Source organism: Drosophila obscura, unplaced genomic scaffold, assembly GCF_018151105.1.
Source record: "Drosophila obscura isolate BZ-5 IFL unplaced genomic scaffold, ASM1815110v1 contig_87, whole genome shotgun sequence".
NCBI lineage: Eukaryota > Metazoa > Arthropoda > Insecta > Diptera > Drosophilidae > Drosophila > Drosophila obscura.
This window is the reverse complement of record NW_024542880.1, coordinates 1,802,519-1,830,270: the sequence shown is the minus strand read 5'-3', so window position 1 is coordinate 1,830,270 and position 27,752 is coordinate 1,802,519. Positions and strand designations below refer to the sequence as shown.

At 44.5% G+C, this 27,752-nt stretch overlaps 2 protein-coding genes across 2 annotated transcripts; both read right to left on the bottom strand.

Annotated features, from left to right (window-relative positions):
• Positions 1 to 2,657: 2,657 nt before the first annotated feature.
• LOC121405250 lies at positions 2,658 to 3,128 on the bottom strand. The gene has a single exon (XM_041595870.1). The coding sequence runs from the start codon at positions 3,126 to 3,128 to the stop codon at positions 2,658 to 2,660; it is 471 nt and encodes a 156-aa protein (XP_041451804.1).
• Positions 3,129 to 4,528: 1,400 nt separating this feature from the next.
• LOC121405249 lies at positions 4,529 to 6,999 on the bottom strand. Its single transcript, XM_041595869.1, has 3 exons — positions 6,395 to 6,999; positions 5,374 to 6,097; positions 4,529 to 5,293 (listed from the first exon to the last, which is right to left on the bottom strand). Exons 1-3 carry the CDS (start codon positions 6,997 to 6,999, stop codon positions 4,529 to 4,531), a joined length of 2,094 nt encoding a protein of 697 aa, XP_041451803.1.
• Between the last annotated feature and the right edge of the window lie 20,753 nt (positions 7,000 to 27,752).

Below are 27,752 nucleotides of genomic sequence, written 5' to 3'. Positions count from 1 at the left end.
CGCATGTCGCGAGCGTCACTATGACCAAATATTTCAACACCATAAAAGAGAATGGGGATGAGAATGACTTTAGAAATTAGAAGTCTTATTTCTTCTGGCAAAAATGTTTTAGACGCTGACAATTGGCGCAACAGACCATAGGTACGTCCTGTTGCCTTTGATATATGTTAACTTCATGACAGTGTACTAAATGTAATACCCAGGTTAACTGCATGGTCTTCATAGGAAATGGGCGTATTGTCATTGTGAAGTTTCTCCAGATTGCTTGTATTAATAATTTTTTTAGCAATTTCCAAACATTTTGATTTTTTAAGATTTATTTTCAGGTCATTCTCTTTTGCCCATTTCTCTATTGTGGAAAGCATTTTGTTACACGTACTGACACAAATATTTATTTCGTTAACGGGACTGCTAACATAAATTTGGACGTCATCAGCATATAGATGTAATTCACATTCGGACAAGACAGTAGGTAGATCATTAACATATATTGTAAACAATAAAGGTCCTAACACAGATCCCTGAGGGACTCCCCGCGTAAGTTTCATGAAACTGTAAACATTCTTACCTGAGACTACTGCCTGCAATCGATTTGTAAGATAAGACTTAACAAAGTTGATTGCAGTGTCTGAAAAATTGATTAAGTTCGTCAATTTTGTGCAGAGTATGTTATGGTTTACGGAGTCAAATGCCTTACTATGGTCAAGAAGTGTTAAGAAAGTAACCCAGTTCTTGTCAAGTTGCTGTCGTATATCTTCCACAATATCCGTTATGGCACTTATACAACTTCGTTTTTTCCGAAACCCCGACTGCTTTTGGCTAATCAGCGAGTTTTGAGTCAAAAAGTTTTCAATCTGTGAAGACATAAGATTTTCAAGAACTTTTGAGAGAAATGGAAGTATTGAAATGGGTCTGTAGTCATTGTTATGTTTTGGGATTGGTAAAATGTTTGCCTTTTTCCATACAGTCGGAAACGAGGACGTAGTAATGGCGTTGTAAAAGATATACGTGACGTGGGACAAAATCTTGGGAAGTAACATTTTTAAGAATTTTGGAATTTATCACAGAGTGGCGTTGCATTCAGGTACGTGTTGCGTGTCGCTTTAGGTACACCAGTCATCGAAAACCTTCTGTTAAGTTTTTAGCATCAAAAGCCGAGTCGATATAGCCATGTCCGTCTGTCCGTCCATCCGTCTTGATGAGCGCCTGGATCTCAGAGACTACATATAAGAGCTAGGGCAACCAAATTTGGTTTCCAGACTCATGTGATATCACACTGCTACAAGTGTATTTCAAAATTTCGCCCCGCCCCCTTCCGACCCCACTAAGGTCGAAAATCTGTGGCAGGCACATTTTTAAAGATATGATAAAACTGAAACGCAGTATCGTAGAGAATGCCCATATCTACCAGACTGCCGAATCTGAATCAGATCGGATCATAATTATAGCCAGAATGAAGAAATTAATTTTCAGTTGCTTCCCCTGCCCCCTCCAGCAAACAACAACGCAACTCATGTTCCTTCTCGCTCGCACACTCTGCCGCGTTCAGTGCGCGAGCAACCCCTAGCGGAGGAGATGTAGAATTTAAAAGGTACATGTATAATCTACATGTTAGATGTAGAATATACATAATATATATAGATGTATATAACAGATGTAGAAAAAAATGTAATATGCAAAATTTTTTTTTTTAATTCAAAAGTTTCAAAAAAATTATAAGCTTAAATATGTATATACTGACTGCGTACGGGTATAAGTAGAGTCGCGTCCCCAGAAGCGACTCACACGTTCCTTCTCGTTTTTGTTTTGTGTTTCCACTTCTTCTTTGTGCGTGTTTTTCGGCGACTGCTCACTTATGCTTTGTTGCAGTGCTTAGATGTGTGTGCAGTGTCCTCCCATAAGTGTAGATGTGCATTTAAAGATAAATGGGTCCACGAGAATCTCGTATATAATGCTACAATTGGCTTAAAATATTATTTTTAAGGAATATATGTGTATTTCTATCTGTCCCGGCATTTTCTATTGTAAACGACATTTTTTGTTGTTGTTGCTAGTAGTGATAGTTACAACGGTAGGTGAATATTCCGAATATCAAACAAAGGAAACTGAAACGCCACCAGTACTCAACTCAGATCAGAAAAAATTTCGTTTACTCAATACTCAGATCAGGTAAATTTTTCGCCGACAAAAAGTGTTAGTATTTCAATCGTTTCCCAGTGTGACCATTGTAGGAAGAATGCATGCTCCATGATACACTGTTTTCTGTTTGTTTACATATGTATGTATATATGTAAACGCGTTATGCACACTTCAATATTTGATTAACCCGATCGTGAGGGTTAGCAACAGGCGGACCCGGGGGACCGGGAAGCGAGACATAGGGTTTTGTATAGGTATAACGAGAGCAGGCACGGCCAACCGACGAGTGTACGTTGATGAAGCGAAGGCCGCCAACAGCCCCCCCACCCGCGCTGGGGGGGCGGGGGGGGGGGGGGGCCCGGCCGGCCCGGCCGGCGGGGCCACGGCCCGGCCCCGGCGCACCCCCCGGGGCCCGCGGGGCCGGGCGGCGGGAGCGGCCGGGGGCGGGGGCATGGCCTTGAGTTTATTATGGCAGTGATATGGCACACAAGCGTTCTCAGGTCATCAAAGCACAGCAATTAGCTGGAAGCGGAACGGTAGAAATGATGTTTGGCTGTTTTAACCGCAGTCTCCCAGAGTCCGCCAAAGTGGGGAGAGCGAGGGGGAATAAACCGCCAGTCAATATGATCCGCAACGCAAAACTCCTGAACTTCCTTCATATGTCTTTCTGCCAGGAACAGCTTCTTCAACTCTGCCAACTCGTTCTTTGCTCCCACAAAGTTGGTTGCGTTATCGGACCAAATTTCCCTGGGCCGACCGCGAGTTAAAATGAATCGCTTTAGAGCGCTTATGAACGCTGGCGTCGATAGATCCTGCACAAGCTCCAAGTGAACGGCCTTGGTGGCAAAGCATATGAAGAGGCATATGTAGCATTTGATGGGTGGTCTGGTCCGCACCTCACTCTTATAAAAGAACGGACCACAAAAATCCACACCGGTGACTGCAAAAACGTACGACGCATTCACACGATCCTTCTGCAAGTCGGCCATAATATGCTGCAGCAGGCGCGGCTTGGCCTTAAAACATCTGGTGCAGCGATTTACGACGCTGGCCACTGTCTTGCGCCCTCCAATCGGCCAATACTCATGCCGAATAAGTGCGAGCAATGACCGAGGCCCAGCGTGCAAATTCTGCTCATGGACATGCACAATTACAGCAGATGTGACGGGATGACGTCTTGGAAGAATGACTGGGTGCCGTGCGTTGAAATCAAGTGATGAATTTTCCAACCGCCCACCGACGCGTAACAAGCCATGGTCATCTAGGAACGGCGCGAGTGACGAGATAGAGCTAGACGACTGCGCCTGCTGTTCGTCAAGCAGAGTCTTGGTCAGGCCACAAATGCACTCGCTGAATCGAACGAAGAAGTATCCGCGTACCACCAACGATGTCAGCTACTGTTAGTCCGGACGACCTTTTGCGCTGCAGAAACTTGAATACGTATCCAAATGTGCGCTGGATCTTTCCGAAGGAATTGGAGAACTTTCGGCCGTCAGATAAGTCTACGAATGGACAAACTGCAATCAGGACTCTCTTGCGCAACTCCAGTGTTGGCGCGGATTGAATAGACGCTGCTGGCCACAGAGGTTGCTCATGTTGAAGAAAAGGGTGGCCCGTGGGCCCAAAGATGCGATTCCAGAAGCTCTGACGGCGAAGCGCCTCTGGACAATATGTCAGCAGGGTTCTGGGCGGTGGGCACGTAGCGCCACTCCATCTGAGCAGTCCGCTCCTGAATGGCTGAGACCCGATTTGCAACGAATACGTTAAAGCTTGATGAGTCATGGCGCACCCAAGACAAGGCAGTTGTGGAGTCCGACCAGCAATAGAAGCTTCCAGTGAACAATTTAAGTTGCTGTATCTCACTGATCAATTGAGAAAGCAAGTCAGCGCCACATAACTCCAACTTGGGCACCGTCAATACCTTAAGAGGGGCGTCACGAGACTTCGCACACAGAAGTTGCACGTGCGCGCGATTATTTGTCCTAGACACAACGTAAATACATGCTACATAGGCGTCTAGGCTGGCGTCACAAAACCCGTGAACTTCCACTGTTGAATTGGGGAGAACTGACAGACGAGGAAATCTAAAAATCTGAGGGGTGGACAAACTCTCGCACGCTGATGAAAGAAACTCTGGCAAACTCTCATCCCATTGGAGCTGCTCCTTCCATACCAACTGAAGGAAAATCTTTGCCTTTGCGATGACAGGCCCAATCAGTCCTAAAGGATCATAAAAACGAGCAATCGTTGACAACATTGAACGCTTCGTCGGCTTTGATGGCAGCTGCTTGGGTACTACCAAAAAGAGAAAATTATCAGATGAAGGCTCCCAAACCAATCCAAGAGCCTTTGTGAAGTCGGTGCCATCGTCGAACCTTAGCAGCGTTTCCTAATCCTTATCAGGAATTCCCTCAAGTACGCCAGGGACGTTGGAGCACCATTTCCGAATTGGGAACCTTCCCCGAGCCAATAACTGGGATGTCTGCCTCATCTTTTCGCGCACTTCCTCTACAGATCCTCCTCCAGTCATCAAATCGTCGACATAGAAATTGGAGGTCAACACTTCCGAGCCAATGGGAAATGCAGTCCTCTCTTCTTCTGCCAATTGGAGCATGGAACGAATTGCAAGATAGGAAGCCGGTTTGGTTCCATATGTTACGGTGTCGAGCTTGAACGCCTTCACATCCTCGTGAGGGGAATCCCTCCATAAGATGCACTGCAGGTAATTGTCCGGCTCAGATACTCGGACACACCTGTACATCTTGCAAATGTCACCAGTCAGCGCAATGAGGAACGTACGAAAACGAAGCAGCGTATGTAGCAGCTTTGGCTGGATAGTAGGACCCGCCATTAGGACCTCGTTTAACGAAACACCTGTTGATGTTGTGGCAGATCCATCGAACACGACCCGCAATTTGGTGGTCGTGCTGTCCTCCTTAAACACGCAATGATGCGGTAGAAAATAGCGACAACGACTGAGCAGTTCTGATTCCACCAACGACATATGATTAAGCTCTTGGTACTCCCTAATGAAAGATGCGTACTGAGCCTTCAGCTGCGGACGACGCTCAAGTTTCCGCTCCAAGTTGAGGAACCGCCGATATGCTTGCGTGTATGAGTCGCCCAAGATCTCCAAACTTTTCTTGATGGGCAGCTTCACGGCAACTCTCCAGATGACAGACGCGAAAAATTTGCTTTGAAGTGATCTTCACAATCGACGTCCTCCTGCTTTACCATCACCGAATCTTCAGTGGAACTTTCTACCTCCCAGAAACGCCTCAGTAACAGTTCCACTTGATCAAGAGATTCCTGCCTGGCGTCAGATGAGGCCTGAGCCCCAAGTAAAGCTGTCCTACGCGTTTGCTGACCACCTCCTGAAACCACCCATCCAAGGCGAGTCTTCTGAAGCGATGGCAAGCCAACATCCAATTTGATTTGGCCAATGCACAGCAGCTCGAAGAATAGGCTAGCCCCAATGAGCAGGTCAATACGCTGTGGCCTGAAGAACTGCGGATCTGCCAATGGTAAATTCGGCGGAATTTTCCAACCAGAAACGTCAACTGAAAAGCTGGGCTGCTGCTCGGTGATTGTGGGAGCTACCAACGCGACGAAACTGGTACTGTAGTCAGAGGCTTGGGACTGCAAGTTGAGTCCCACAGTATAGCCCTCCGATACAAAACTGGAATCCCCAAGACCCGATACTGCGGCCGACGACATGGTCCTTTTCAGTCTAAGTTGTTGGGCGAGGCTGGAGGTTATAAGGTGCATTTGTGATCCGGACTCCAAGAGTGCCCGACACGGTACGAGCGATCCAGCACGATCTCTCAGCAGAACAACTGCAGTGGCTAAGAGCACAACATCCCTGCAAGAGTTCTGTGCAACCAGAGAGGCAGCTGAGGACTGTGGCTGCGCTTCAGGGTGCGGGAATGTAGAGACAACGGGTTCCGTGGGCGAGGGTCTGGCGTTTAAATGCAATAACGTGTGATGTTTGCTACCACAGTGACGACAAGTTGATGACCTGCAAGTGCGCAATTGATGGCCAGCCCTCAGGCAATTCAGGCAAAGACCAAGCTTTTTCACCTCAATTAGGCGAAGGGACGGCGAAAGATTCCCAAACAGCGCGCATGTATATATGCCATGGCCAGCAGTATTGCAAAATAGACACTCAAGAGAAACAGACTCAGTGGCTACAAATGAACTTCTAGCGTTGCTCTGTACTTTTTTAATCTTTCCCACCTGAATGCCAGGCGTATACATTGCCATAGCGTGCTCCCGATTCTCCAACTTCTGACATCTTTGCTCCAGAAAAGCGGTGAATTGTTGGCTTGTGGGTATGCTGTCCAGCGATGACGTTTCCTCCCACTTGGATTGCGTAGCGCTGTCCACCTTCTGCAGCAGGCTCTGTATCAAGATACAGTCTGCAATCTGCTTCGTTGTTCCCATACTCTGCAAAGCCCGAAGATTAGCATTCACAGTGTCCGACAAAGACCGAAGTTGCGACACAGACGAAGCCTCTACGCGCGGAACACCCAGAATGTCCGTGACATGCGCCTGAAAAATTAAACGTTTGTTATTAAAACGCTTATCAAGGAGGTCTAGCGCGATGGGATAGCTGGCGTGCGTGAACTCTAGAGACGAAATAGTGTCTAGTGCTGGTCCTTTCAGGCAGGAACGTAGGTGCTGCAGCTTCTCCACATTTGACAAATCGGTATCCTTGTCTATTATGGAGGAAAACATGCTCCAAAACGAGGAATACTGAGCGTAGCCACCACTGAACTCAGGAAGCCTTAACTCCGGCAGGCGTGGCAGACTTTGCACTACGACCGTAGTTGGGGCCTCTTCTACATGGTCCGTCCGCATTGTTGAGCATGGAAGCATTGTGGGCTGCCGCTTGTTTAACTCCCGTTTCATGCGAATCTCCAGCATGACCACGCACTCGTCAAACTCCTCCCTCAAGGGACTACCGATCTCATCGAGATCAATCCTCTCCAGGGCATTATGGTGCTCGTTGAATGAAACTACAAGCTCCGCTAGCAATTTCAGCCTCACGTTCAGCTCCTCCTCACTGAGCTCGCCAATTCTCTCCTTGCCAACGGCCGTTTCGATTCTCCGTGCTGCCCCTACCATGGATTGCACCTTGCGCTTGTAGAATGCAGCTTCCGAATCGACGAACAATGGTGAGGGGGGCAAGAGTGGGGGGGTGCTATTAGAAGCCATTGGGTAGGATTACGACGCACTGGGTTACAGTTTCTGAAGCACGGAGAGGTTAATAACCGGTGAATAACCTCGAACAGTTTGATAGGAACTGTACACTCGATCGCAGCGCTCAAACACACGGGCTCACAGTTCTACAGGCCAGCAGCGAAAGTTCACAGTTTTAAAAGAACTGAGTAGGTGCAGCTGACAACAACAATGGCATGCACACTTAGAGCACCGAAAACCGAAACGAAACAACCGCAAGACAAACCGCAAAGCAGATGACGCGAGAACCGTTTATGTTGCTTGTGCACAAACGCCGAATCGAAAAACCGTGGTACAAAGCGAATTAAACAACCGACAAGTGTTATTTGCAAGGCATATATATGTGTATATATATAAATATATATCGATTATATCACGTCGGGGTCACCAAAATGTTGAGCTATTGAGATTTTTCAATAGCGTAGAGTTAAATCGACAATTTGTACTTTGATTAATTCACAACACAGTTTGTTTGATTATGTTAGTTTCTTTATTTGCCATGCAAGGCGAGTGGGAATAGTATGGGCAAGAGTTAGCAACAGGCGGACCCGTGGTGGACCGTGTTGAAGCGAGAACAATAATGGGTTTTTGTATAAAAGGTAATAACGATGTAGCAGGTCACTGTGCCAACCGACGATATGTTGTACGTTTGATGATGCTAGATTTCGAAGTGTCTCTGCTGCGCAGACGAGCCTCCCTCACAGCCTTCGTCGGCTGACGATTTTCGGGAAGGGGAAAATGACTCAAGAGCGCAGAGTCAGGTAGGTAATGTTGTGCATAAGAGCTTAGCTCTGCTCTCTTTGCGCTGCCATGGGCCGGCGCTTAGCCGAACAATGTTCTTTATCTACTATAATGAAGGCGAGAGGTGACTCTTGGTGATCTTTATTTGGCGACAGGGCCGTATTTATAGCTAAGGTTTACATTGGTTCTTATGGCTAGGTAAGCTTTACATGAGAGAAAGGAGAATGCATGCTAAACTTAATGTAATTCTAATAGCCTGTTTACACTACGACTGAGCTATTGCGCTCACTCGCAGTTGCAGCATTATTCCGAGTGCGTTTAGTTGGTGGTGCAGTAGAAGAAGACATTGTACGGTTGAGTTATTGAGTTATTGCGTTTTGGGCAAAACTCAGTTTGTATACCCGTACTCAAAAAAGAGTTAAGGGTTATTTTAGATTAGTGATCAAAGTGGATGTGTGTAACGCAGAGAAGGAAACGTTTCCGACCCCATAAAGTATATATATTCTTGATCAGCATCAATAGCCGAGTCGATAGAGCCATGTCCGTCTGTCCGTCTTGATGAGCGCCTAGATCTGAGAGACTATAAGAGCTAGAGAAACCAAATTTGGTTTCCAGCTTCATGTGATATCACACTGCTACAAGTGTATTTCAAAATTTCGCCCCGCCCCCTTCCGCTCGCACAAAGAACGAAAATCTGTGGCAGGCACATTTTTAAAGATACGATAAAACTAAAGATTGTACATGTACCATTTATATTCTACATCTCCTCCGCTAGGGGTTGCTCGCGCACTGAACGCGGCAGAGTGTGCGAGCGAGAAGGAAAATGAGTTGCGTTATCGTTGGCAGGATGGGGCAGGGGAAGCAACTGAAAATTAATTTCTTCATTCTGGCTATAATTATGATCCGATCTGATTCAGATTCGGCAGTCTGGTAGATATGGGCATTCTCTACGATACTGCGTTTCAGTTTTATCATATCTTTATAAATGTGCCTGCCACAGATTTTCGACCTTTGTGGGGACGGAAGGGGGCGGGGCGAAATTTTGAAATACACTTGTAGCAGTGTGATATCACATGAGTCTGGAAACCAAATTTGGTTGCCCTAGCTCTTATAGTCTCTGAGATCTAGGCGCTCAACAAGACGGACAGACAGACAGACAGACGGACAGACAGACATGGCTATATCGACTCGGCTATTGATGCTGATCAAGAATATATATACTTTATGATGTCGGAAACGTTTCCTTCTCTGCGTTACACATCTAATATACCCCTTAACTCTTTTTTGAGTACGGGTATAAAAATAGTCTTAAGCAACGCAAACAAGGAGAGAGCCCTGCCAGCATACCAGATGTACGTGCGCCTACACGAACTCCAAAGCCTGGCACAGTTCACACTGTTGGCCACAGAGTTCGAGAGTATCCAAGAGCGGACCATTCCGACCACTTTCGCACCCCCGCGGAGCACACCAAGACACGCAAGGCCAGCTACAGAGCAGAGCAGAGGAACAACGACTCGCACAGGACGCCATTTCGGAGACCCCATTGGGAGTCGGCAGACACACCAGGAAGACCGCCAGCCCATCCAAACAGTACGGCGAATCCCGATGTAGCATATTGCATTATGACGACCCCCATCACCAGCCCACGCGCGGCCTGTCGCCTGTGTGGTGAAGCCGGGCATGCGACACACGAATGCACAAAATCCTTTGATCCTATTCTGCTGGGAATGTGGTAAACACGGCACACGGACCGTCGATTGCTGCAACAGACACAGGATCAGCCGGGAACGACGCCTCCTCCAACCCGCGACTAAAGAACTCTCTACACGTGAGCAAAGGCCGGATAGTGGCGATGGTGAACATAGGTGGACACGCAACGGAAGCCACAATCGACACCGGGGCATCCAGAAGCTTCATCAGCGCAAACCCCGCCCGACAACTAGACAACAACACCAACCTGCAAGTTGCATGCGTCCGCATGCGAACCCACGTCCACGACCTACCACAACGCACACGGCATCCAATAACGCAAGCAATCGGGAAAACGAGTCCCACGGTCACTACGGAGCAACCGCGTCCTAGGCCAACAACAAGGAACACGCATCCCAAACAAACCACGAGGATCTTACACACGAGACAAACGCACTTGAACCCGGCGCTCGACACAGGAAGCCCAGGTCCAAGACAAGCAACAGAGCAAGCACGCAGAGGATCCGCAACGGAAAAATTGAACATACGGTAGCCCTCAGAGCCGACCACCAGCATCGAACAAGGACAACGACAGACAAAATCCAACAGCCCAGCAGCGAGGGAAACAGCTACGCTAACCCCACGCTTGTCGGGGCCAACAATCGAACTAATATCAACACAGCCTCCCCGCCAGGACCCGGAAACCAGGACGATTTTGATGAACAATACCTTAATCGACGCCTAATTAATGCGTCTATCTAAAGCTAAAAATGCATGCCAAGAACTTTTTTTTTCGCCTTATACCGAGTTTTTAAGTCGAAATTAAAAAAAAAAATACTGCAAACAAATTATGAAATTTGAATTTGAAAGCTTAATATCTTCCAGGCGTTAAGCTGCAGTTACAAAATGTCTGGGTCGGATTTATAGCTGCATTTGTTAGCTTTTTATAACTGCATAGTCCTATACAACCAGATACAAGATACTTAAATTATGTGAAAAATAAAAGCACTACCTCTGAAAAAAAAACATTAAAAAAATACCAGATTTTAAAAAATTCTTAAAAAAAAACTTAACCTTAAAAAAAACCATAATTCGTTAAAAATTTTAAACCCCAAAATCTATAAGAAAAGGTAATTTTGGGCCACAGCCTAATTGTCGTGTAGACTAGTATAATAAATGAGGAATACAAAACCCTACTCAGGGAATACAAGAAGGAAATACGCAAGGCACAAAGAAACTCGTGGAGGAAGCTTTTGCTCCAATATCGAGAATGTACCAGAAACGGCCAGACTCCGGAAGTTGCTATCAATGCAACCCACCCAGAGTCAGCTGAAATGTTGGACAGTGAACTGAGAGCAGTGAAGAAGCCCTAACAGCACTAATGGAAGCTCACTTCCCAGGATGCACCGAGGTTGCTGACGCTACAGAGCATCAGGACCTAGCAACTGAGGAACAGCACCCTATAACAGATCTCATATCATCTAAGAGAATCCACTGGGCTATAGACTCCTTTGCGGGTAAAAAAGCACCTGGACTAGACGGTATATTTCCAGCCATGCTTCAGGCGACCAAAGACGTGATCACCCCATGGCTCTCTGCAATATACTCAGCTTGCCTGAGCACATGCTATATCCGTATCCAATGTAGGACCTCGAGGATTGTCTTCCTTCCAAAGGCAGGAAAGTGCAGCCATATGAGCCCCAATGACTATAGACCGATAAGCCTCACCTCTTTTCTACTCAAAACACTAGATCTACACTAGGTCTACACATCAAAACGATGGCACTGCATTCGCTAGTAGCCACCATCGAAAATACCATCCAAAATAAATAGTATGCTCTAGGAGTGTTCGTAGACATATCCGGAGCATTCAAAAACGTTAATACGAGCGCGATACCCTTATCTCCTAGAATCGATCAACACACATCCCGCTATCAACCTCTGGATAAAGAACCTTCTAAGTTGTAGACGGGTGTATTCAGAGTGGGGCACCGCTTCCATGGTGAAAGGGGCAGGGTCGGATATAGTCGCCCCTCCTATGGAATCTGGTGGTCGACGACCTAATAAAGAGATTCGAGAGGAGAGCCCCAAAAATAACAGCTTATTCGGACGACATAAGCATAAATATTACGGGAGTGTGCCCATCTAGCCTCAGCTCTATAAAAAAATCAACACTCAGGGAGATATGTGAGTGGGCGGGAAAAGTAGGACTCAGTATCAACGCGGACAAGACGGACCTCATCCTCTTCACGAAGAGGTACAAGGTGCCGGCATGGTTCCCCCGAAAATCGACAGAACCAGGATGACCCCAAAACACAAGTCAAATACCTCGGCATAGTACTGGACAGCAAGCTGGCATGGAGACCCAATGTATTGCGCTATATGCATCAGCAGTACATGGGACTTATCACGTGCACTAATGCACTGGATCTACATTTCGGTAGTGCGACCGACTCTGCTATATGGAGTCTTAGTGTGGTGGCAGGCTACAGAAAAGAAAACCTACAACAATCTAATAGATAGAACTCAGCGGCAGGCACTGCTCTGCAACACTGGGGCGCTGAAGTCAACCCCAACAAAAGCACTCGAAACAATAAAAACAATAATCGACCACCTGGACAATCACGCTCAACTGATTGCAGATAAGGCAGCACAACGCCTAGTCGCATCAGGCAATAAGTCGCTGCAAGGATTCGGGCACAGTTCAATAGGCCGAGACATAATCAATATATCTGAAACAACAATACTCACTGGAAAGGAAGTTGGGATCAGACTGAACACCTAAGCATATACACTGATGGCTCCAAGATGGAGGGAGAAGTAGGTGCGGGCATATACTACACAGACCCTGAAATAAGGCTGCCCTATAAGCTACCGAACCAACACAGCATATTTCAGGCGGAAGTCTTCGCCATACGGAAAGCGGCGGAGGTTGCTCGATGTACCGATCGCCCACATGATGTGTTCAACCTGTTCGTGGACAGCCAGGCGGCGATAAGATCCATGCAGTCGTCAGCGGTCAGTTCCAAAAATGTCATGACAAGCAGGGAGGCATTAGATTTCCTAAGCACGACAAAGTCAGTGCGGATGAATTGGGTTCCCAGCCACCAGGGCATCGAAGGTAACGAGACAGCAGACGTGCTGGCTAAGGAAGGCGTCGGGCTTGTGAACGACAGGACTCAGAACGTGCCTGTCTCCCTCAGAAAGCTTCAAAGCAATCTAGAGAGGCGGGGACACATACAGCCCAGTAGCAGGTGGAGGAGAACCACCACCTGCAGAATCGCGAAAACCATGTGCAAGGAGAGCAATGGTAAACTCAGCCACTACCTATTGCACCTACCACGGAAGGACTGGAGGATGCTAATGGGTATACTCACAGGTAACTGCCTGGCTGCAGTACATGCAGTCAAACTAAGCATCACCAACAGTGGCAACTGCAGGAAATGTGATGAATCTGGGGCTATCGAAACCCTGAAACATCTAATCTTCAAATGCCCGGCTCTCTCAAGGGCAAGAAACAAACATCTTGGCAGCCCGGTACTGGCATCGCTGGAAGATGCATCCCGGAGGATGCCAGGGGAACTCCTTGGCTTTGCGAAAATCTCCTTGATCCTCACGGACTTCGAAACCGCGTAAAACTCTCAGAAGGTCCATACCCACTTATCCGGACAACTAAGGGCCATATTAGCCCATGCGTGGCCCCGTGAGGGCCGTCCGGGACAACCTAACCTGTTTAATTTTGGCATAGTTTGGTCCCACGAGTAGGCTGGAAACCACCCGCTTTTTCCGGGAAGCCTCATTTAAACAGATGGTCGGCAGGTATCCAGAGTTCGCATACTCTCGACTGATCACCCCCACCTGTTTCACCTAGGATTGGGGTAATTTCACTGAAAGTTTTCTTCTCTCCGCCGGACTACAATTAGCCAGCATCCGTGCCAGAGACTTCACCGTATCAGGACCAGTTTACCAGCCGCCCTCACGAGAAGAGTATATTCGCACTTCCACCGGTGTGTACAGTTACGGCGGCTGATGTTTTGCTCGTGATCCGCCGTATTCGAAGTCCAGGTGCATGGCCCCGTCGGATCAGGGCAAGCCCCAGCCTGAGGCACCCTTACACCCAGTCCGAGTGTATTGTTGTGGTGAAACAGACCGTCAGCCGTTAGTCCCAATGTATTACCCGAATGGCTGACGGCCATATATAATATAAATAAATACAATTTTTTCAGCGCAAGTCGCGTTTTTTTTTGGTGATGAATAATATTAATGTATTGTAACAAAATTGTGCTACGAGGCGGGCCTAGGGGACTTTCTTTTCACGTTGGGGAGGCGGAACAATAATGAAGGCAGCAACCTAAACTATTCCGTTTCGTCTTATTCCGTAATAATAATATACAATACTTCTCCAATTCTCGCACTTTTTTTCATGCACATAACCTTGTTGCTCACTCTTTTCTTATTACATGTGGTTTCTTCTACTTTTTCCCTTGTCAGTCTGGCCGTTTGAGATGACCGCTAACTATCGAAAGCTAGGGTCAAGGGCTTTAAGGGCGCTAAACTAAAAAATTTGATATTTCGTTACATTGCCCCCCTCTAAGAGTTGAGCCGCCTGGCCGACTTATTCAGGAACATGTGCTTTGCAGCCCACTAGTCGGTGTACGTGTATAGTCGTTTTCCGGGAGGGCGTATCTCGTAGACTAGGTCGGAATGTCTACGGATCACGGTGGCGGGGCTTATCCAGTATGATTGAAGTTTCGGACATCGTCCCACTTTCCGAACAGGTGCATTCAGCCATACGAGATCACCCGGCTCGAACTGGACGGTAGGGGAGCGTAGGTCGTATCGGTATTTTTGCTGGTCTGCTGCGGCCTTCAGGTGTTCCCTGGCAGCATGAGGCGTTTCCTGCAAATGAGATTGTAGTTTATCCACAAAGACCGGGTAGCTTTAAGCATCGGGTGTTGGACATCCGTACAGTAGCTCACACGGCAATCGCATCTCCCGACCGAAGATTAATTTCGCGGGAGAGAATCCGGTGGCCTCGTGAGTTGCTGCTCGGTAGGCCCACAGTGCCCACGGCAGTCGGTCGTCCCAATTCCGTTGATTGTCATCTACGAATTTAGCCAGATAGCTGAGCAGCGGGCGGCTAAAATGCTCAACCATTCCGTCGGATTGTTGGTGAAGGGGGGTAGTGCGGGTTTTCTCGACGTCCATTAATCATGGGCAGGCTCGAAAAGCTTACGATTCAAAATTCCTTCGTAGATATGAATGAAGTACGAAGGGGACTCCATTCCGGCAAAACACCTCTTCCGTAAGGGCGCGCGCCACCGTCTCTGCTGTCTGGCCACTTGGTAAATTAACACATGACGACAGCTATGTATCGGTTGCCCCGGGTGGTGGTAGGTTTTTTTTTTATCAATTTATTAGGTAAGGAACAATAGGTGGAAGAGAATATAAATAAGCCCCGAGCTCCTTCGAGTATTCTGCGAAGATCAGATTCTCAGCGTTCAGCGTGTCACCGCCAATACCGCTTTGCTGTTCTGTAAGCCTTGAGCAGATGAACAGAATGTGCTCAGCAATTTCTTTGACGCCACACGTCGGGCAGTTAGTGTCGCAGTCGTGCCCGAAACGTTGGAGCTAGCTCCTAAAACAGCCGTGCCCACTTAGTAGCTGGGTTAGCCAAAAATTCACTTCTCCATGCTTCCGGTTTACCCACGTAACGATGTAACGATGTCCGGTATAAGGACATCGCCCATCTGCCCTTCGCTGAGATGGCCCATCGTTCCTGCCATCTGTCTAAGCTCCTTTCCCTCGCTGCCGACTTTATTTGTCTCCTTAGTGCCGGTGATCGATTCTGTGGTGCTTCGTCGAGTTCTGAAGAGATTTCCTTTGCTTCCTCGGCGAGGTCCGCCACTGGGAGCATTCCTGCTATGACCAAGGCCGCGAAATGGTTCGGAAACCGCAGCAGACTCGCAGAGCTCCTAGTTGGTGAGTTGCGTCTAGCCCTCTCCTGTATGACTTTGTCCTCGCCGCCTCTGCCCAGATTGGTGCTGCATACATCATGACCGATTTAAGGACAGACTGAAGAAGAAGTAGGCCTCCTAGCTTGGGTCCCCTCGTGTTCAGCACTATGCGCGAAAGTGCTCTTCCTTTTTGCTGCCTTTTTGCAGACTGCCTGGAGGTGCTCGCGAAATGAGAGGCGAGTGTCCAGCATTACTCCAACATATCGGAATGCTCGGATATTATGTCGACTGAGCCGACAAGGACGGTCGCCACCTCGGTCGCCTACCTCGACTTTTTTGCGGCTGGATATAAGAACCGCCTCCGTCTTTTGTCCAGCCAGATTGAGGCTCACAGAGTGCAGCCACTCCTGGTCCCAGGACCGAGCCTCTAGGAACCGTACCGCTATTGGTGTTGTATAGCAGCATCCGGCCTCTGAAGTAGTTCTCAATGATGACTACCAAGTAATCCGGGATTCCTATGCGGGTTAGGGCCCTAAGGATGACGTCCCACCTCGCCGAGTGGAAGGCGTCCTTTACGTCAAGAGTGACCACAAGACAGTACTGCTTCCGTCCTCCAAGCCACCTGGTTCCCTCAAAAGCTTTTGCCGCTATGTCTTTAACTATGCGGATCGCGTCCGCCGTCGATCTTGCCTTCCTAAAGCCAAACTGCATCGGACACAGGCACCTGCCTCTATGACAGCTTTCTGAAGCTTCTTGCAAATGCATCGGTCTAGCGCTTTACCCACGTTGTCTATCAGGCAGATGGGCTTATAGGATGAGGGTTCTTCAGGAGGCTGTAATGTCCTATCTCAGGCTGAGGTATGCATCAGTCTGTCCAGGGTCCTGAATTACAAGTTATTTATAATTCACGAGGACTTTATCGGGAAAGCCAGGAACTTTGCCAGAAACTGAAATAGAAATCACAATACTTTTTGGTTCCTTTAATTTTAATGGGTTTCTTTATTCTTCCGTATTATTATTCTACCCGGTTATGTTATGTTTAATTGTTCTACGACGCGTATGGTGGTTTGACTTCCGTGTTTGTTATTTGCCTGACTGCAACGGCTGGTGGACTCTCCATGGATCCCATCGTTCGTCACAAGCAGATGACGCAGCCAACGCTACTCCCAGGTGAAGCGATCAACACCCAGCAAAAATGCAAACTCAGCACTTACGCAATAAGTACCTAAAATAATATTAAATAAATAAATATTCCAAACAATATATATATTCCCGAAGTGCCAACGAAATTCCTTTCCCACGGTACCGGTGCACACCGATCACCTTACCTGGGACATTGGACACTTGTTGGGAGGCGATTGCTTAGGTAACCCTCGATTACCGGGCAAACCCCCCACATGCGCAAGCCAGTCAGCAGTCTCCGACTTTCCTTACCGGGAATATTGGACACTGACTGCAGGGCTAATGATTAGGTAACCTTCTGTTACCAATCAGCCCGTCTGCACGCGCAGACTATAATTCGGCAAAATATATTTATGTAAGAACCCTTCCCACATTCTGGAGTAGAAATAGGATATCTGTAAGACATTCATGGAAAAATGGAAGGCCGCCCGATCTATAAAAGGCACTGCCTTGCATGAAGAAAAAGGCAGTCCACCAGCCATCGTAGGAGGCAGTCCACCAGCCATCGTAGGAGGCAGTCAATCAGCCATCGCAGGCAGAGAGTCCACCAGCCGTAGCAGGCAGGCAAATAACAAACACGCAAGTCAAACCACCATACGCGTCGTAGAACAATTAAACATAACATAACCGGGTAGAATAATAATACGGAAGAATAAAGAAACCCATTAAAATTAAAAGAACCAAAAAGTGTTGTGATTTCCATTTCAATTGCTGGCAAAGTCCCCGTTTATCCCAATAAAGTCCTTGTGAATTATAAATAACTTGTAATTCAGGACCCTGGACAGGCTGATGCATTCCTCAGTCTGAGATAGGACGACCTGTTTCATTTTTCAATAAAACCTGATCTCCTGTTTTTAATTTGAAATCTAAACAGTTTTTATCATAATTAATTTTTTGTTTCTGTTTATTAGATTCTACCATTAATCTTGCTCTTTTAAAAGCTTGTTCTAGTCTAAATTTTGATTCTTTAGCGTAACCATCTATATTATAAAAAGGATCTATTCTATCTATGCTATTAAAATGTGTTGGTAAGTTCGAAGTCTTACCGACTTATTCATATGGACAATAATCATGTGCCATAGAGGGGGTTGTGTTGAAGCAATATACGAAGTATTGTAGCCATACATCCCAATCTGTTTTGTCAGTTGAGATGTATGAGCGTATGAACTCATTAAAAGTTCTGTGGCTTCGCTCCACGGTTCCTACAGTCTGGTGATGAGGTGCAGTGGATGTTATGTTTTGAATATTTAAGTTTTTACATATACCTTCAATTATTGAATTTTTGTATTCCGTTCCCATGTCCGTAATGAACGTCTTCATTGGACCGTACTTTAGAATAAAATCTTCAAATATAGCCTTAGCTATTGTTTTTGCACTTTTGTTCTTGATTGGTATGGCTACAAGGTATTTTGTCAAGTCACAGATTAAAGTGACTGCATATTCGTTTCCTTGTTCTGATTTAGGAAGTGGACCGATCGTATCCACAATTACCCTATCAAACGCCTTTTGTGGTGTTTCAGTTATAGTCAATGGGGTCTTGGTATGTTTAGTCGTTTTGGCATTTGGGACACTTTCTCACATAATTTGTAATTTGACGTGTCATGTTTTTCCAATAACATTGCCTTCTTATTTTCGCTAATGTTTTAGCTATACCTGTGTGACCTCCTTGGATTGGATCATCATGGAATGTAGACAGTATCTCTTCTTTTTCTTTATTTTCTTTTATTGTGGTCACCGGCTTGAGTAGCGCTACTTTTGAATTATTTAATATTTTATTGCCCTTGTTCTTAAAAGAATCTATTGAAATGTTCTCAAAGATTTCTTCGCTCAGTGCCATTTTAAGTTGGCTGATGTTATTTATACCGGCTTCTTTTTCAAGCCTTTGGAAAAATTGACCTAAGTCGAAGGTTTCATTAGTATAAAGGTCGCTAACTTTAATTCTTACAAATATCTTTTTCCCATGTTTAAAGAAACATTTAGTCGAAGATAAATGTAAGGTCACTACTTTTTTAACATCATCATGACGTTGTATATATTGGGCTTTGAAGAGATCGATTGCTTTTGCAATTCTGTGTTTGAACCTGCGCAGGTTTTTTGTCTACTTTGATTTCTTGTAGTGACTTTTAATACTGTATTGGTTGTTTGTATATTCTTTAAGTCTGTAATGGTTATTCTTGATAACGCATCTGCTATATGGTTGTCCTTTCCCTTAAGATACTCCACAGTAAAATCATATTCCTCCAAATCTAGTCTCATACGTGTTAATTTTGTGCTGGGGTTTATCATAGAAAATAAATAGGTAAGTGGCCTATGGTCAGTTTTGACAGTGAAATGTTTGCCATAAATGTATGGTCGAAAATGATTTATTGCCCAATGTATTGCCGCTAATTCTTGTTCTGTTGTGTTTTTATTCCTTTCTCCCTTTGTGAATGATCTTGATGCATACGCTACTGGTAGCTGAGTTCCATTATAATTTTGTGTTAGAACAGCACCACATGCTTGTTTACTTGCATCCGTTGTTATACAAAATTCTTTGCTAAAATCTGGATATTGCAGTAAGGTTGGTTTCATCAATTGTACTTTTAAATATTCGAATGCTTTCTGACATTTATCTGTCCATTCGAACATAAAATTCTTTATACATAATCTTGTTATGTGACATGAATAATCGGAAAAATTTTTAATGACGCGTCTATAATAATTGCGAAATGCAACGAATCTTCTAGCGCTATCTGCGTCCGTTGGGACTGGGTATTTCTCTATAACGTCATATTTCTTGTCGTCTGGTAAAATACCTTTATCAGTACACTTATGACCTAGAAAGGTTACTTCGTGTCTGAAGAATGAACACTTTTTAGGGTGCAATTTAAGGTTTTGTTTCCTACACATATCAAAAACGCTGGTGAGGTTTTTAATCATGTGTTTCTCGGAACAAACGATGACAATTAGGTCATCCATATACAAGAATGCCTGCCGATACCGGAAAATGCAATGGTCATCATTCTTTGAAAAGAATTGGGCGCTATTTTTAAACCATATGGTAATCGCGTGAAACGATAGGAGCCATTGCTCGTTGAAAACGACGTTATATTTCTTGAACTTTCTTCAAGTTCTATTTGATGAAAACCTGACATCAGATCTAGGCATGAAAAGTATTTAGCTCTACCTAATTGATCAAGAATATCATCTATTCTGGGAAGTGGAAATTTGTCTGATAAAACTTTTTTGTTTATTTGGCGGTAGTCAATCACTAGGCGCTATCTTTTACTATCTGAATTCGGTAATGATTTTTTCGGGACAATTAATAATGGACTGTTGTACTGAGGGAGACTGAGGGTTCTACTATTTTGTCTTTTATTAGCTTTTCTACTTGCTTTATTACTTCCTCTTTTTGACTGTGGGGAATTCTGTAGTTTTTTATATACATATATCGGTTCATCATCTTTCATTCTTATCTTTTGTTTATACAAATTATTAGTTGATATCGATTCGGTTTCTGTTCGGAATATATCACAGTGTTTGGTGCATAATTCTGTAAGAATGGTTTTGAATTGAATGGGGAAGTTTTTATCTAACTTGTCTAAAATTTCGGTCTGATTATTATTAGGATTGGTATTTACTATGTCGTAATCATCTAATGGTTCGAATTTTATTGTATTTAATTCAATGATTGCATTTGTATTTGTTGTATTTAGTATTCGGACGAAGGTGTTTTGAGAGTCTGAAATAGAGTTTCCAATGTATACTCCATTTTGAATCTCTTGATTTGGTATGAATATATATTCAGTTGCTGTATTTATAGCAATCTTTTGGACAACTTCGGATCGTGCTGGTAAAATTGTTAGGTTGCTTTCTAGTGTATGATATATTGGAATATTGATGGGATAATTGAAATTATTTGGTCTCAGGATGAGCCAATCATTTTCTGGTTTTAAGTCTATTTGACAATTGGATTTTTTCATGAAATCTATACCAATTATTCCATCGCAAGGAATGGGAAAGTTTGAATCTACTATATGAAAATTATGTGGAATAGCATATTTTCCTGAGAGAAGTTCTATGAATGCTAATCCTTTGGAATTGGTTGAACCTTCACCAATACCTGATATTTGTGTGATATTTTTGTAATCTATGTTACGAAATGTGTCTGTATTTTATTTTATTAAAGATATGTCCGCACCTGTATCTACCAATAATGTATATATGTTGTGTGTTTTTTCATTTTGTAATGAAACATAAAGGTTGAAATTAAGATTGATAGTGTGAACCGTTACTGTTTTTGTTTTCTTAGGGGGGCTTACTGGTTTTCCGGCGTGGTTTGCACCTGTCGGACATTATTATTTTGCCTGTTAGAGTTGGCATTATTACCACTATAAAATCCACCATTTTGACGGTTGTTTCCTCTACAGTTTGTATTGTGATATGCACGTTTAAAAGATCTATCAAATTCTGCTCTAATTCTTACAATTGCTTTTGTTATCGGTATCCAACCATTGTCCATAGATAATCGGATATTTTAAAATAATTTTATTTAAAATTTTTTTTTTTTTTTTAAATATATTTGTATTTATAAAGTGGTTGTTGCGTACTTTTTCTTTAATATCTTATTGTGCATTGCATACAATTTTAGCAAAAGCATTGTGGATAGCAAAATAATTATTATTAGTAATAGTGTCCACAGTGAACCTATGTCTTCTGTGTGATCTACTATTTCAAGTTTATTGACGACATTTGCCGTCGGATTTTCGATCTTTGATTCTGTTTTACCCATGATTTGTAACGAACCATGGTTCTAGCCATGGCTCTTCACAAACGGCGGAGGGTCAGCGCATCCACGCTGGCGGGAGACAATAATCAAACTGATATACGCAGAGACACCGAACCATGGCTCTGGCCACGTTTCTCCTCACAAATAGCGGTGCGTCAGCTAACCGGAAAATACAATAGTCTTAAGCAACGCACGCAATTATTAAAATTAAAACCTCTCGATCAACAACTCTACCAATTCTGCATTATTTCGCAATCAGCGAAGATAGTACAAAATGCTCGGTCACTCACCTTCTGGCGATCTTTCGCAACCATTCGGCCTCAGGTCATCAACTTACCACTCAACTTCCGCGATGCAGAGTTAGCAAAAACTCATTTTGAAACCAAATACCCAATTCCCAACTGCACCTTCCGGGATGCAGCATCAGCAGCATCAGCTGACCCACTAAAAATTGTCCACGAAGCACCAAGCTTCGACCTAGTTACCACACCCCACAATTGTTTTTATCCAATAACCTTAAGTCAGCAAGAATTAATTATTTCCGGGTCTCAGGTGCGATCGCCAGCTGCATAAAAGGGCCAAGATCGGCCGAAAGAGTAGGCAGTCCATCAGCCCGAACACAAGACACAGGCAGTCCATCAGCCTGAACACGAGACACTGACTAAGCAATCCACCAGCTCACCATACAACTACAAGCCAGAGTAACAACGTAAAAGAAGTAAGTGAATGAAAAAGAATACTGAATAAAACCAAGAAACCAACAAACAAAAACTCTCGCATCATCATTTCTCGCTTGCCTACTGCTTTTTTTTAAGCTAGCCCGACACCTGAAGTCACCTACAACCTACAAATTTTCTTGTAGCGGACCCTGGACAGACTGATGCATAGCTCAGCCTGAAATAGGACCTCACAGATTGAATTATAGGGTTTTTCTTTTATCTCAAAAATTATTTTTAAAGTTATACCAATTATCATTACATTTGTGTCCTACCTAATAGGCGAATGGCTTTACAGGCCAATCTATTTTACCGGTCGACTCAATTGTCGTCGGGTATTACAAAAATTCAATTTATTTATATTGTTTTAATAGTGTTTAATATTATTTTGATGGGCGTTCTCTGTAACGCTATTGGTCCGTGGCCCCAGCTTGTCGCGCTGGCGGTGCCGGTGCAGTGTCTTCGCACAGGCTAGTTGGATTGGGTGCTGGAGCTGGAGCTGGTCATCTCGCAGGCTGATGGGGTGCCGGCGCTGGTCATCACTTTCCGTTTTGGCAACACCCATATGCAAGTGTTGTTGCACGTCGGGCTGTAAAGTGGCCCTTGGCAGTCTCCAGGGCACTTCTTTTGTTGTTTGGTATGGCTCTGGGGGCAGGACGGTGATGAATAAGTTGTCTATTTTGTTTTTGTGTTGTGGCACAGGGTGAGCTTTTACTTTTTAATAGCGACTCGAGGTGTTCGAGTACGATCTGTAACTTCACTGCGACTTCCCACTTCGGGGGATTGTCGTTTTTATACAGAAGTTTAACGATATCAGACTTTCTCTTTCTGATCCGTTCTTTTAAACCACTTCTTCTGGGTTTAAGTTTAATTTGGGTGCTCATCCCTGTACTCACTCAGATATTTCTTTGCTGTTTCTGTCCTTATTATTCCAGTTGGGCCAGTTGTTCATCACTGTCCTTGTTGTTCCAGTTGGGCCAGTTGTTCATCACTGTCCTTATTGTTCCCGTTGGGCCAGTTCTTCATCATTGTATTTATGCAGCAGTAACACCATAGCACGGAACACAATAATGCAATCACACAATTTAACTGTTCCTTTGGTATGGCCACAGCCTTTAATATGATTTGATTAAGATGTTAAAATTATTAAGTTGTTTTAATCGAGCAGTGTCGAATTTGTCACGGTCGCCATGTTATGTTAGATTTGCATTGTTATATTATAGGCTGTTTACATTGGGGCTGCGTCATGCTTCTTTGCGTCTTGCTGGAGACGCAGTTTTTTTTACATAGGTTAAGCATAGGGCCCTAGTGGTGGCAAAAAGTTGCGTCAGTTTCTGATTCATGTGCGTCTATTCGATATATTCGATTGCTTTTGCTCATTTTTCGGATTTTCTGCCTATCAGCGCAACTATCACCACTAATAACAAAAAAAAATTGTAGATCAAAAATCAAATTTTGGCGCTATAAATTTATGATTGTGCAAAAAGGTGAAAATATACATAAAGTCATTAAATAAAATACTTGAAACTGATTGTATTATTATCATATGAAATTTTTCTGACCCCCTGATGCCACTAAGACACTGCTGGAGACGAACTTCGGTGGTTTTCATAATTTGAAGAAGAACTCCCACAAACTCTACAATGAAATGTCTGAAAATAATATTTAAATATGAGAATCAATTCTTTTTCGTCCATTTTCCTGACGTCTTGCTTAATTCTGTTGATTTTCAAAAATTTGTGTATCTTTCCTTGTCATCAAACACCCAAATCCAAATTCAAGACGCACGTCTTCCAATGTAAACGCCTTTTCTGCTTCATTGCGTCTATGCCGATATCGATAGCAGACGCGCCCAGTGTAAAAAGGCTATTAGAAGTACACAGAGCAAGCACGACTGCTTCATTTGGTTGATTAATTGAGAATGTTTATTGAATATTTTTTATGTTCTCCCACGCATTATATTAAAAGAGTACCACCGCATAAGTATTAGTGCGCGTGGTCTCTGCCTGAGTCTAATGAAAATGCATGATCAGCGTTAAGGGGCTTTTGAAAGGTGGACCCGTCGCCTCAGTGTTAGGGCGTTTGGGTTCTGCCTGAGTTCGGGTAAATGCCTGCTCAGCAGTTTTGGTAGCTGACCGATCTGCGTTCAAGTAGTAAATCGTTGCTGTGCAAAAGAAATGCGTAACATAAACATAAGTTGCTTATGTCACTGCTCATATGTACGCGCTTATATATGTATTTATATATATAACAGAGTGTTACATATGTACATGCATGGGTTCACTACAAAACTGACCCGTTACCAAAGAAATTTTGAAGAGAATTTTCAGAGTTTCACAAAAAGCAATTTCGCAGTTGCGAAGCAGAAAGGCGGAAATGCCATCACTGTAGGGTTTACTCGAGTTGTCGAGCTAAAGGTTCATAGCTGAAGGAAGAGTACTCGTTGACCTTTTTGAGCTTATGAAATGCCAGAACGATCTGGGATTAACCTTATGTCCCATTTCAACGTCAGCAATATACTGATTTTATAAACATTTTTTATTTAAAAAATCAAACTCCCGCTTATGCTGTACATACCTGGCCCAGTCAACAGAGTTACGGGTCTTCTTAAATCGTTTAAAAAAATTGATACGCAGATTCTTATACCTCACAAGACCTTTCGTATACCACGGTAGCCTATATGAGTCACGCACTATTCTGGAAGCATTACTATCAACATTATTATGAACGGTACGAATAAAAACATTGTAAGAAGAGTCAGCACTAGGATGCGAGAGAAAAGAAGCCCAGTTTACGTTTAATATGTCATCCCGTATAGCATTCAAACTTACATCAGTAAAAATATATTCAAAATTGGGTTCAGACCAGGGCGAGTAACTACAGAATTTATCTGAGAATACCAACGGCACGTGATGCATGTCACATTCTGCAATAGGCAGCTCGCAACATGCAACATGGCAATCAATATCCGCACTAAAAAAAACTAGAATCTCTAGAATCTTATTTAATCTATTAAAAAAACTATTTATTTTGGTCAAGCCCATACAAACAGTCATCCAGAAAAAGAATTTCGTGCTGCAAATGCACGTTGCTCGGCATCATAGCCGCCGACTGCTGATCGATGGACCATACCAACGAGCCCAGATTAAAATCGCCAACAACGCAGAGATGCTGACGGCTTAGTAGATTACCATATATGTATATTGGCAATATTCGTCGTGTGCACCTTGTAGACTTCATAGCTGCTATTCGGTGGAATATACGATGCGCTGGTACATAGCGTCTCCGACCGACCGGGCACTGACACACCAATCTGATCCAAGAAAGAGTCACCATTAAGGAGACAAATCGGATCACAGCGTAGGGTTCGTATAACGGCCACAATGACACCACCCATCCCATCCTCGTCGATTAGACTGGGCGGGAACGTGGCGGGGAGACCCACTCTTTTTGAAAGTGTTGACAGTGGCGCTGAAGAGAGTGATCCACTTAAGAGCAAGCGCCGGGCTGCTGACTCTCCCCAAGTGTCGAGTGCAGCGCCGACGCAAGTGATGGTGACGTTAGGCACTCACGCAGTCATGAGAGAGTGCTAGCATCGCCACTCGACCCAGCAGCAGCCGAGCGAAAGCCGCACAAAGCGCAGCGCGAAAAATACATATGTTTTAGTCGTTGCGTCGACGGAGAATGCCAAATATGATCCCACGGGTGGTTGCTTACAGCAAAGAGGCGGACAAGTGCAGGTAGAATATTCTGTAGAAAAGCGACGATCATGAACCCAGAGGCACCGCTCACTGGAGGTTTTTTGAAGTGGACGGAACTGGACCTTCCTGAGTGGGCGTGGACGCCCGCAACGGTATGATAGCGCGGAGAGCAACTGCTGTCAAGTCAGCATCCGGCCTCTGTCTATGTAAAAAGTTTACAAACTTCAACGAAGATATATCAGCATCTCGCTTGACTAGCTTTGCACAAGAAATTTTCGCTACCGGCACCTTAAGTTTTTCGGCAACAAATTTTAGCACCGCCTCTGGCTCCGTCGCGGTAGAAAATTTACCGATATGCATGTACTTGCTACTTTGCATAACGTTTAGCTGCTCGCAGCTCGGAGCAACATCAACAAAACGCTTAGTGTTTTTGTTTCTATTCTTCCTCTTCTTCTTTCTGACTGTGACAAAGCCATCCAAGTCCAAAGGGATGGCAGTAGCTGATTCCGGTTCAATGACCGACGTAGAGGTGGCGGCCACTCAGCCGCTGGCATGGGCTTATTAGCCTCCTTCCTAAAAGGCTTCACCCGCTTAGAATTGACGGAAGGGCCCTGTAAGTCCGACTTAAGATCCCGATAAAGGCTTTCAAACTTCAGAACCTTATCATTAATTTCGTCGATTTTCGAATGCGAGTCATTAGAAACCCTATAGTAATCACACTGCCATAACAGGTTAGGCAGATTTATAAACAGTTTTACAGCATCTGGGTGCAGATCACTAACGCTAAATCTCTGGAAAATGTTCTACTAGATGTGTACATTTATTTTATTCAAAGCTTTCATAAAATATTTTTTCGTTTTGTTTTGAAAAGCTGATGTTGTGTCGGTCGCGCGGGGTATTTCTTCCATTCTCTTTTAGGTTAGCCTTTGCCTCTGCTTTCGGCTTCGGACCCGCGTCGAGTCGAGCGAGAGAATACACCAAGAAAATATGAAGTCTGACGACGGGAATAGGTCCAGGGCCGGATTAGCAGTTGCCTAGGGCCCTCCTAGAGATAACAGAAACATTTTGTTGAAAAAACAAAACTCCAAATAATGAATAAAAAATATAATAGCTACTGAGAAAAATACAAAATAAAGGTGGGCCCCAGATTGATGGTTGCCCAGGGCCGGTTGAGGGTTGATCCGGCCCTGAATAGGTCGCTACATCACATCAGCCCTCAAAACAAAACGAAAAACCAATTCAAGCGGCCAAAAATTGTAGAGCCCACACACAAGCATAGTATGTGTGAATACATGGCACACACACATTTACGTAACCTGGAAACGAAACTCAAAACAAACTCAAAACGTTTTCGGAAAATAAGAATTGATACAAAATTTTGTCGTGTCTGTTTACACACATACATTTGCAACATACACATACATTTGGCTCAGCTCCCGACCCGAACGGCTCAGCTCCCGACCCGAACGGCCCAGCTCCCGACCCGAATGGCCTGGCTCCCGACCCGAGTGTCTCAGCCTCACAGAGCCGAAGCGCTGGGAGCTGTTGTATGAACTGGCACATCTATATACTGTAGTGACGGAAGGCAGTACTCAGATCAAAAAACAAAAAGGGCGGT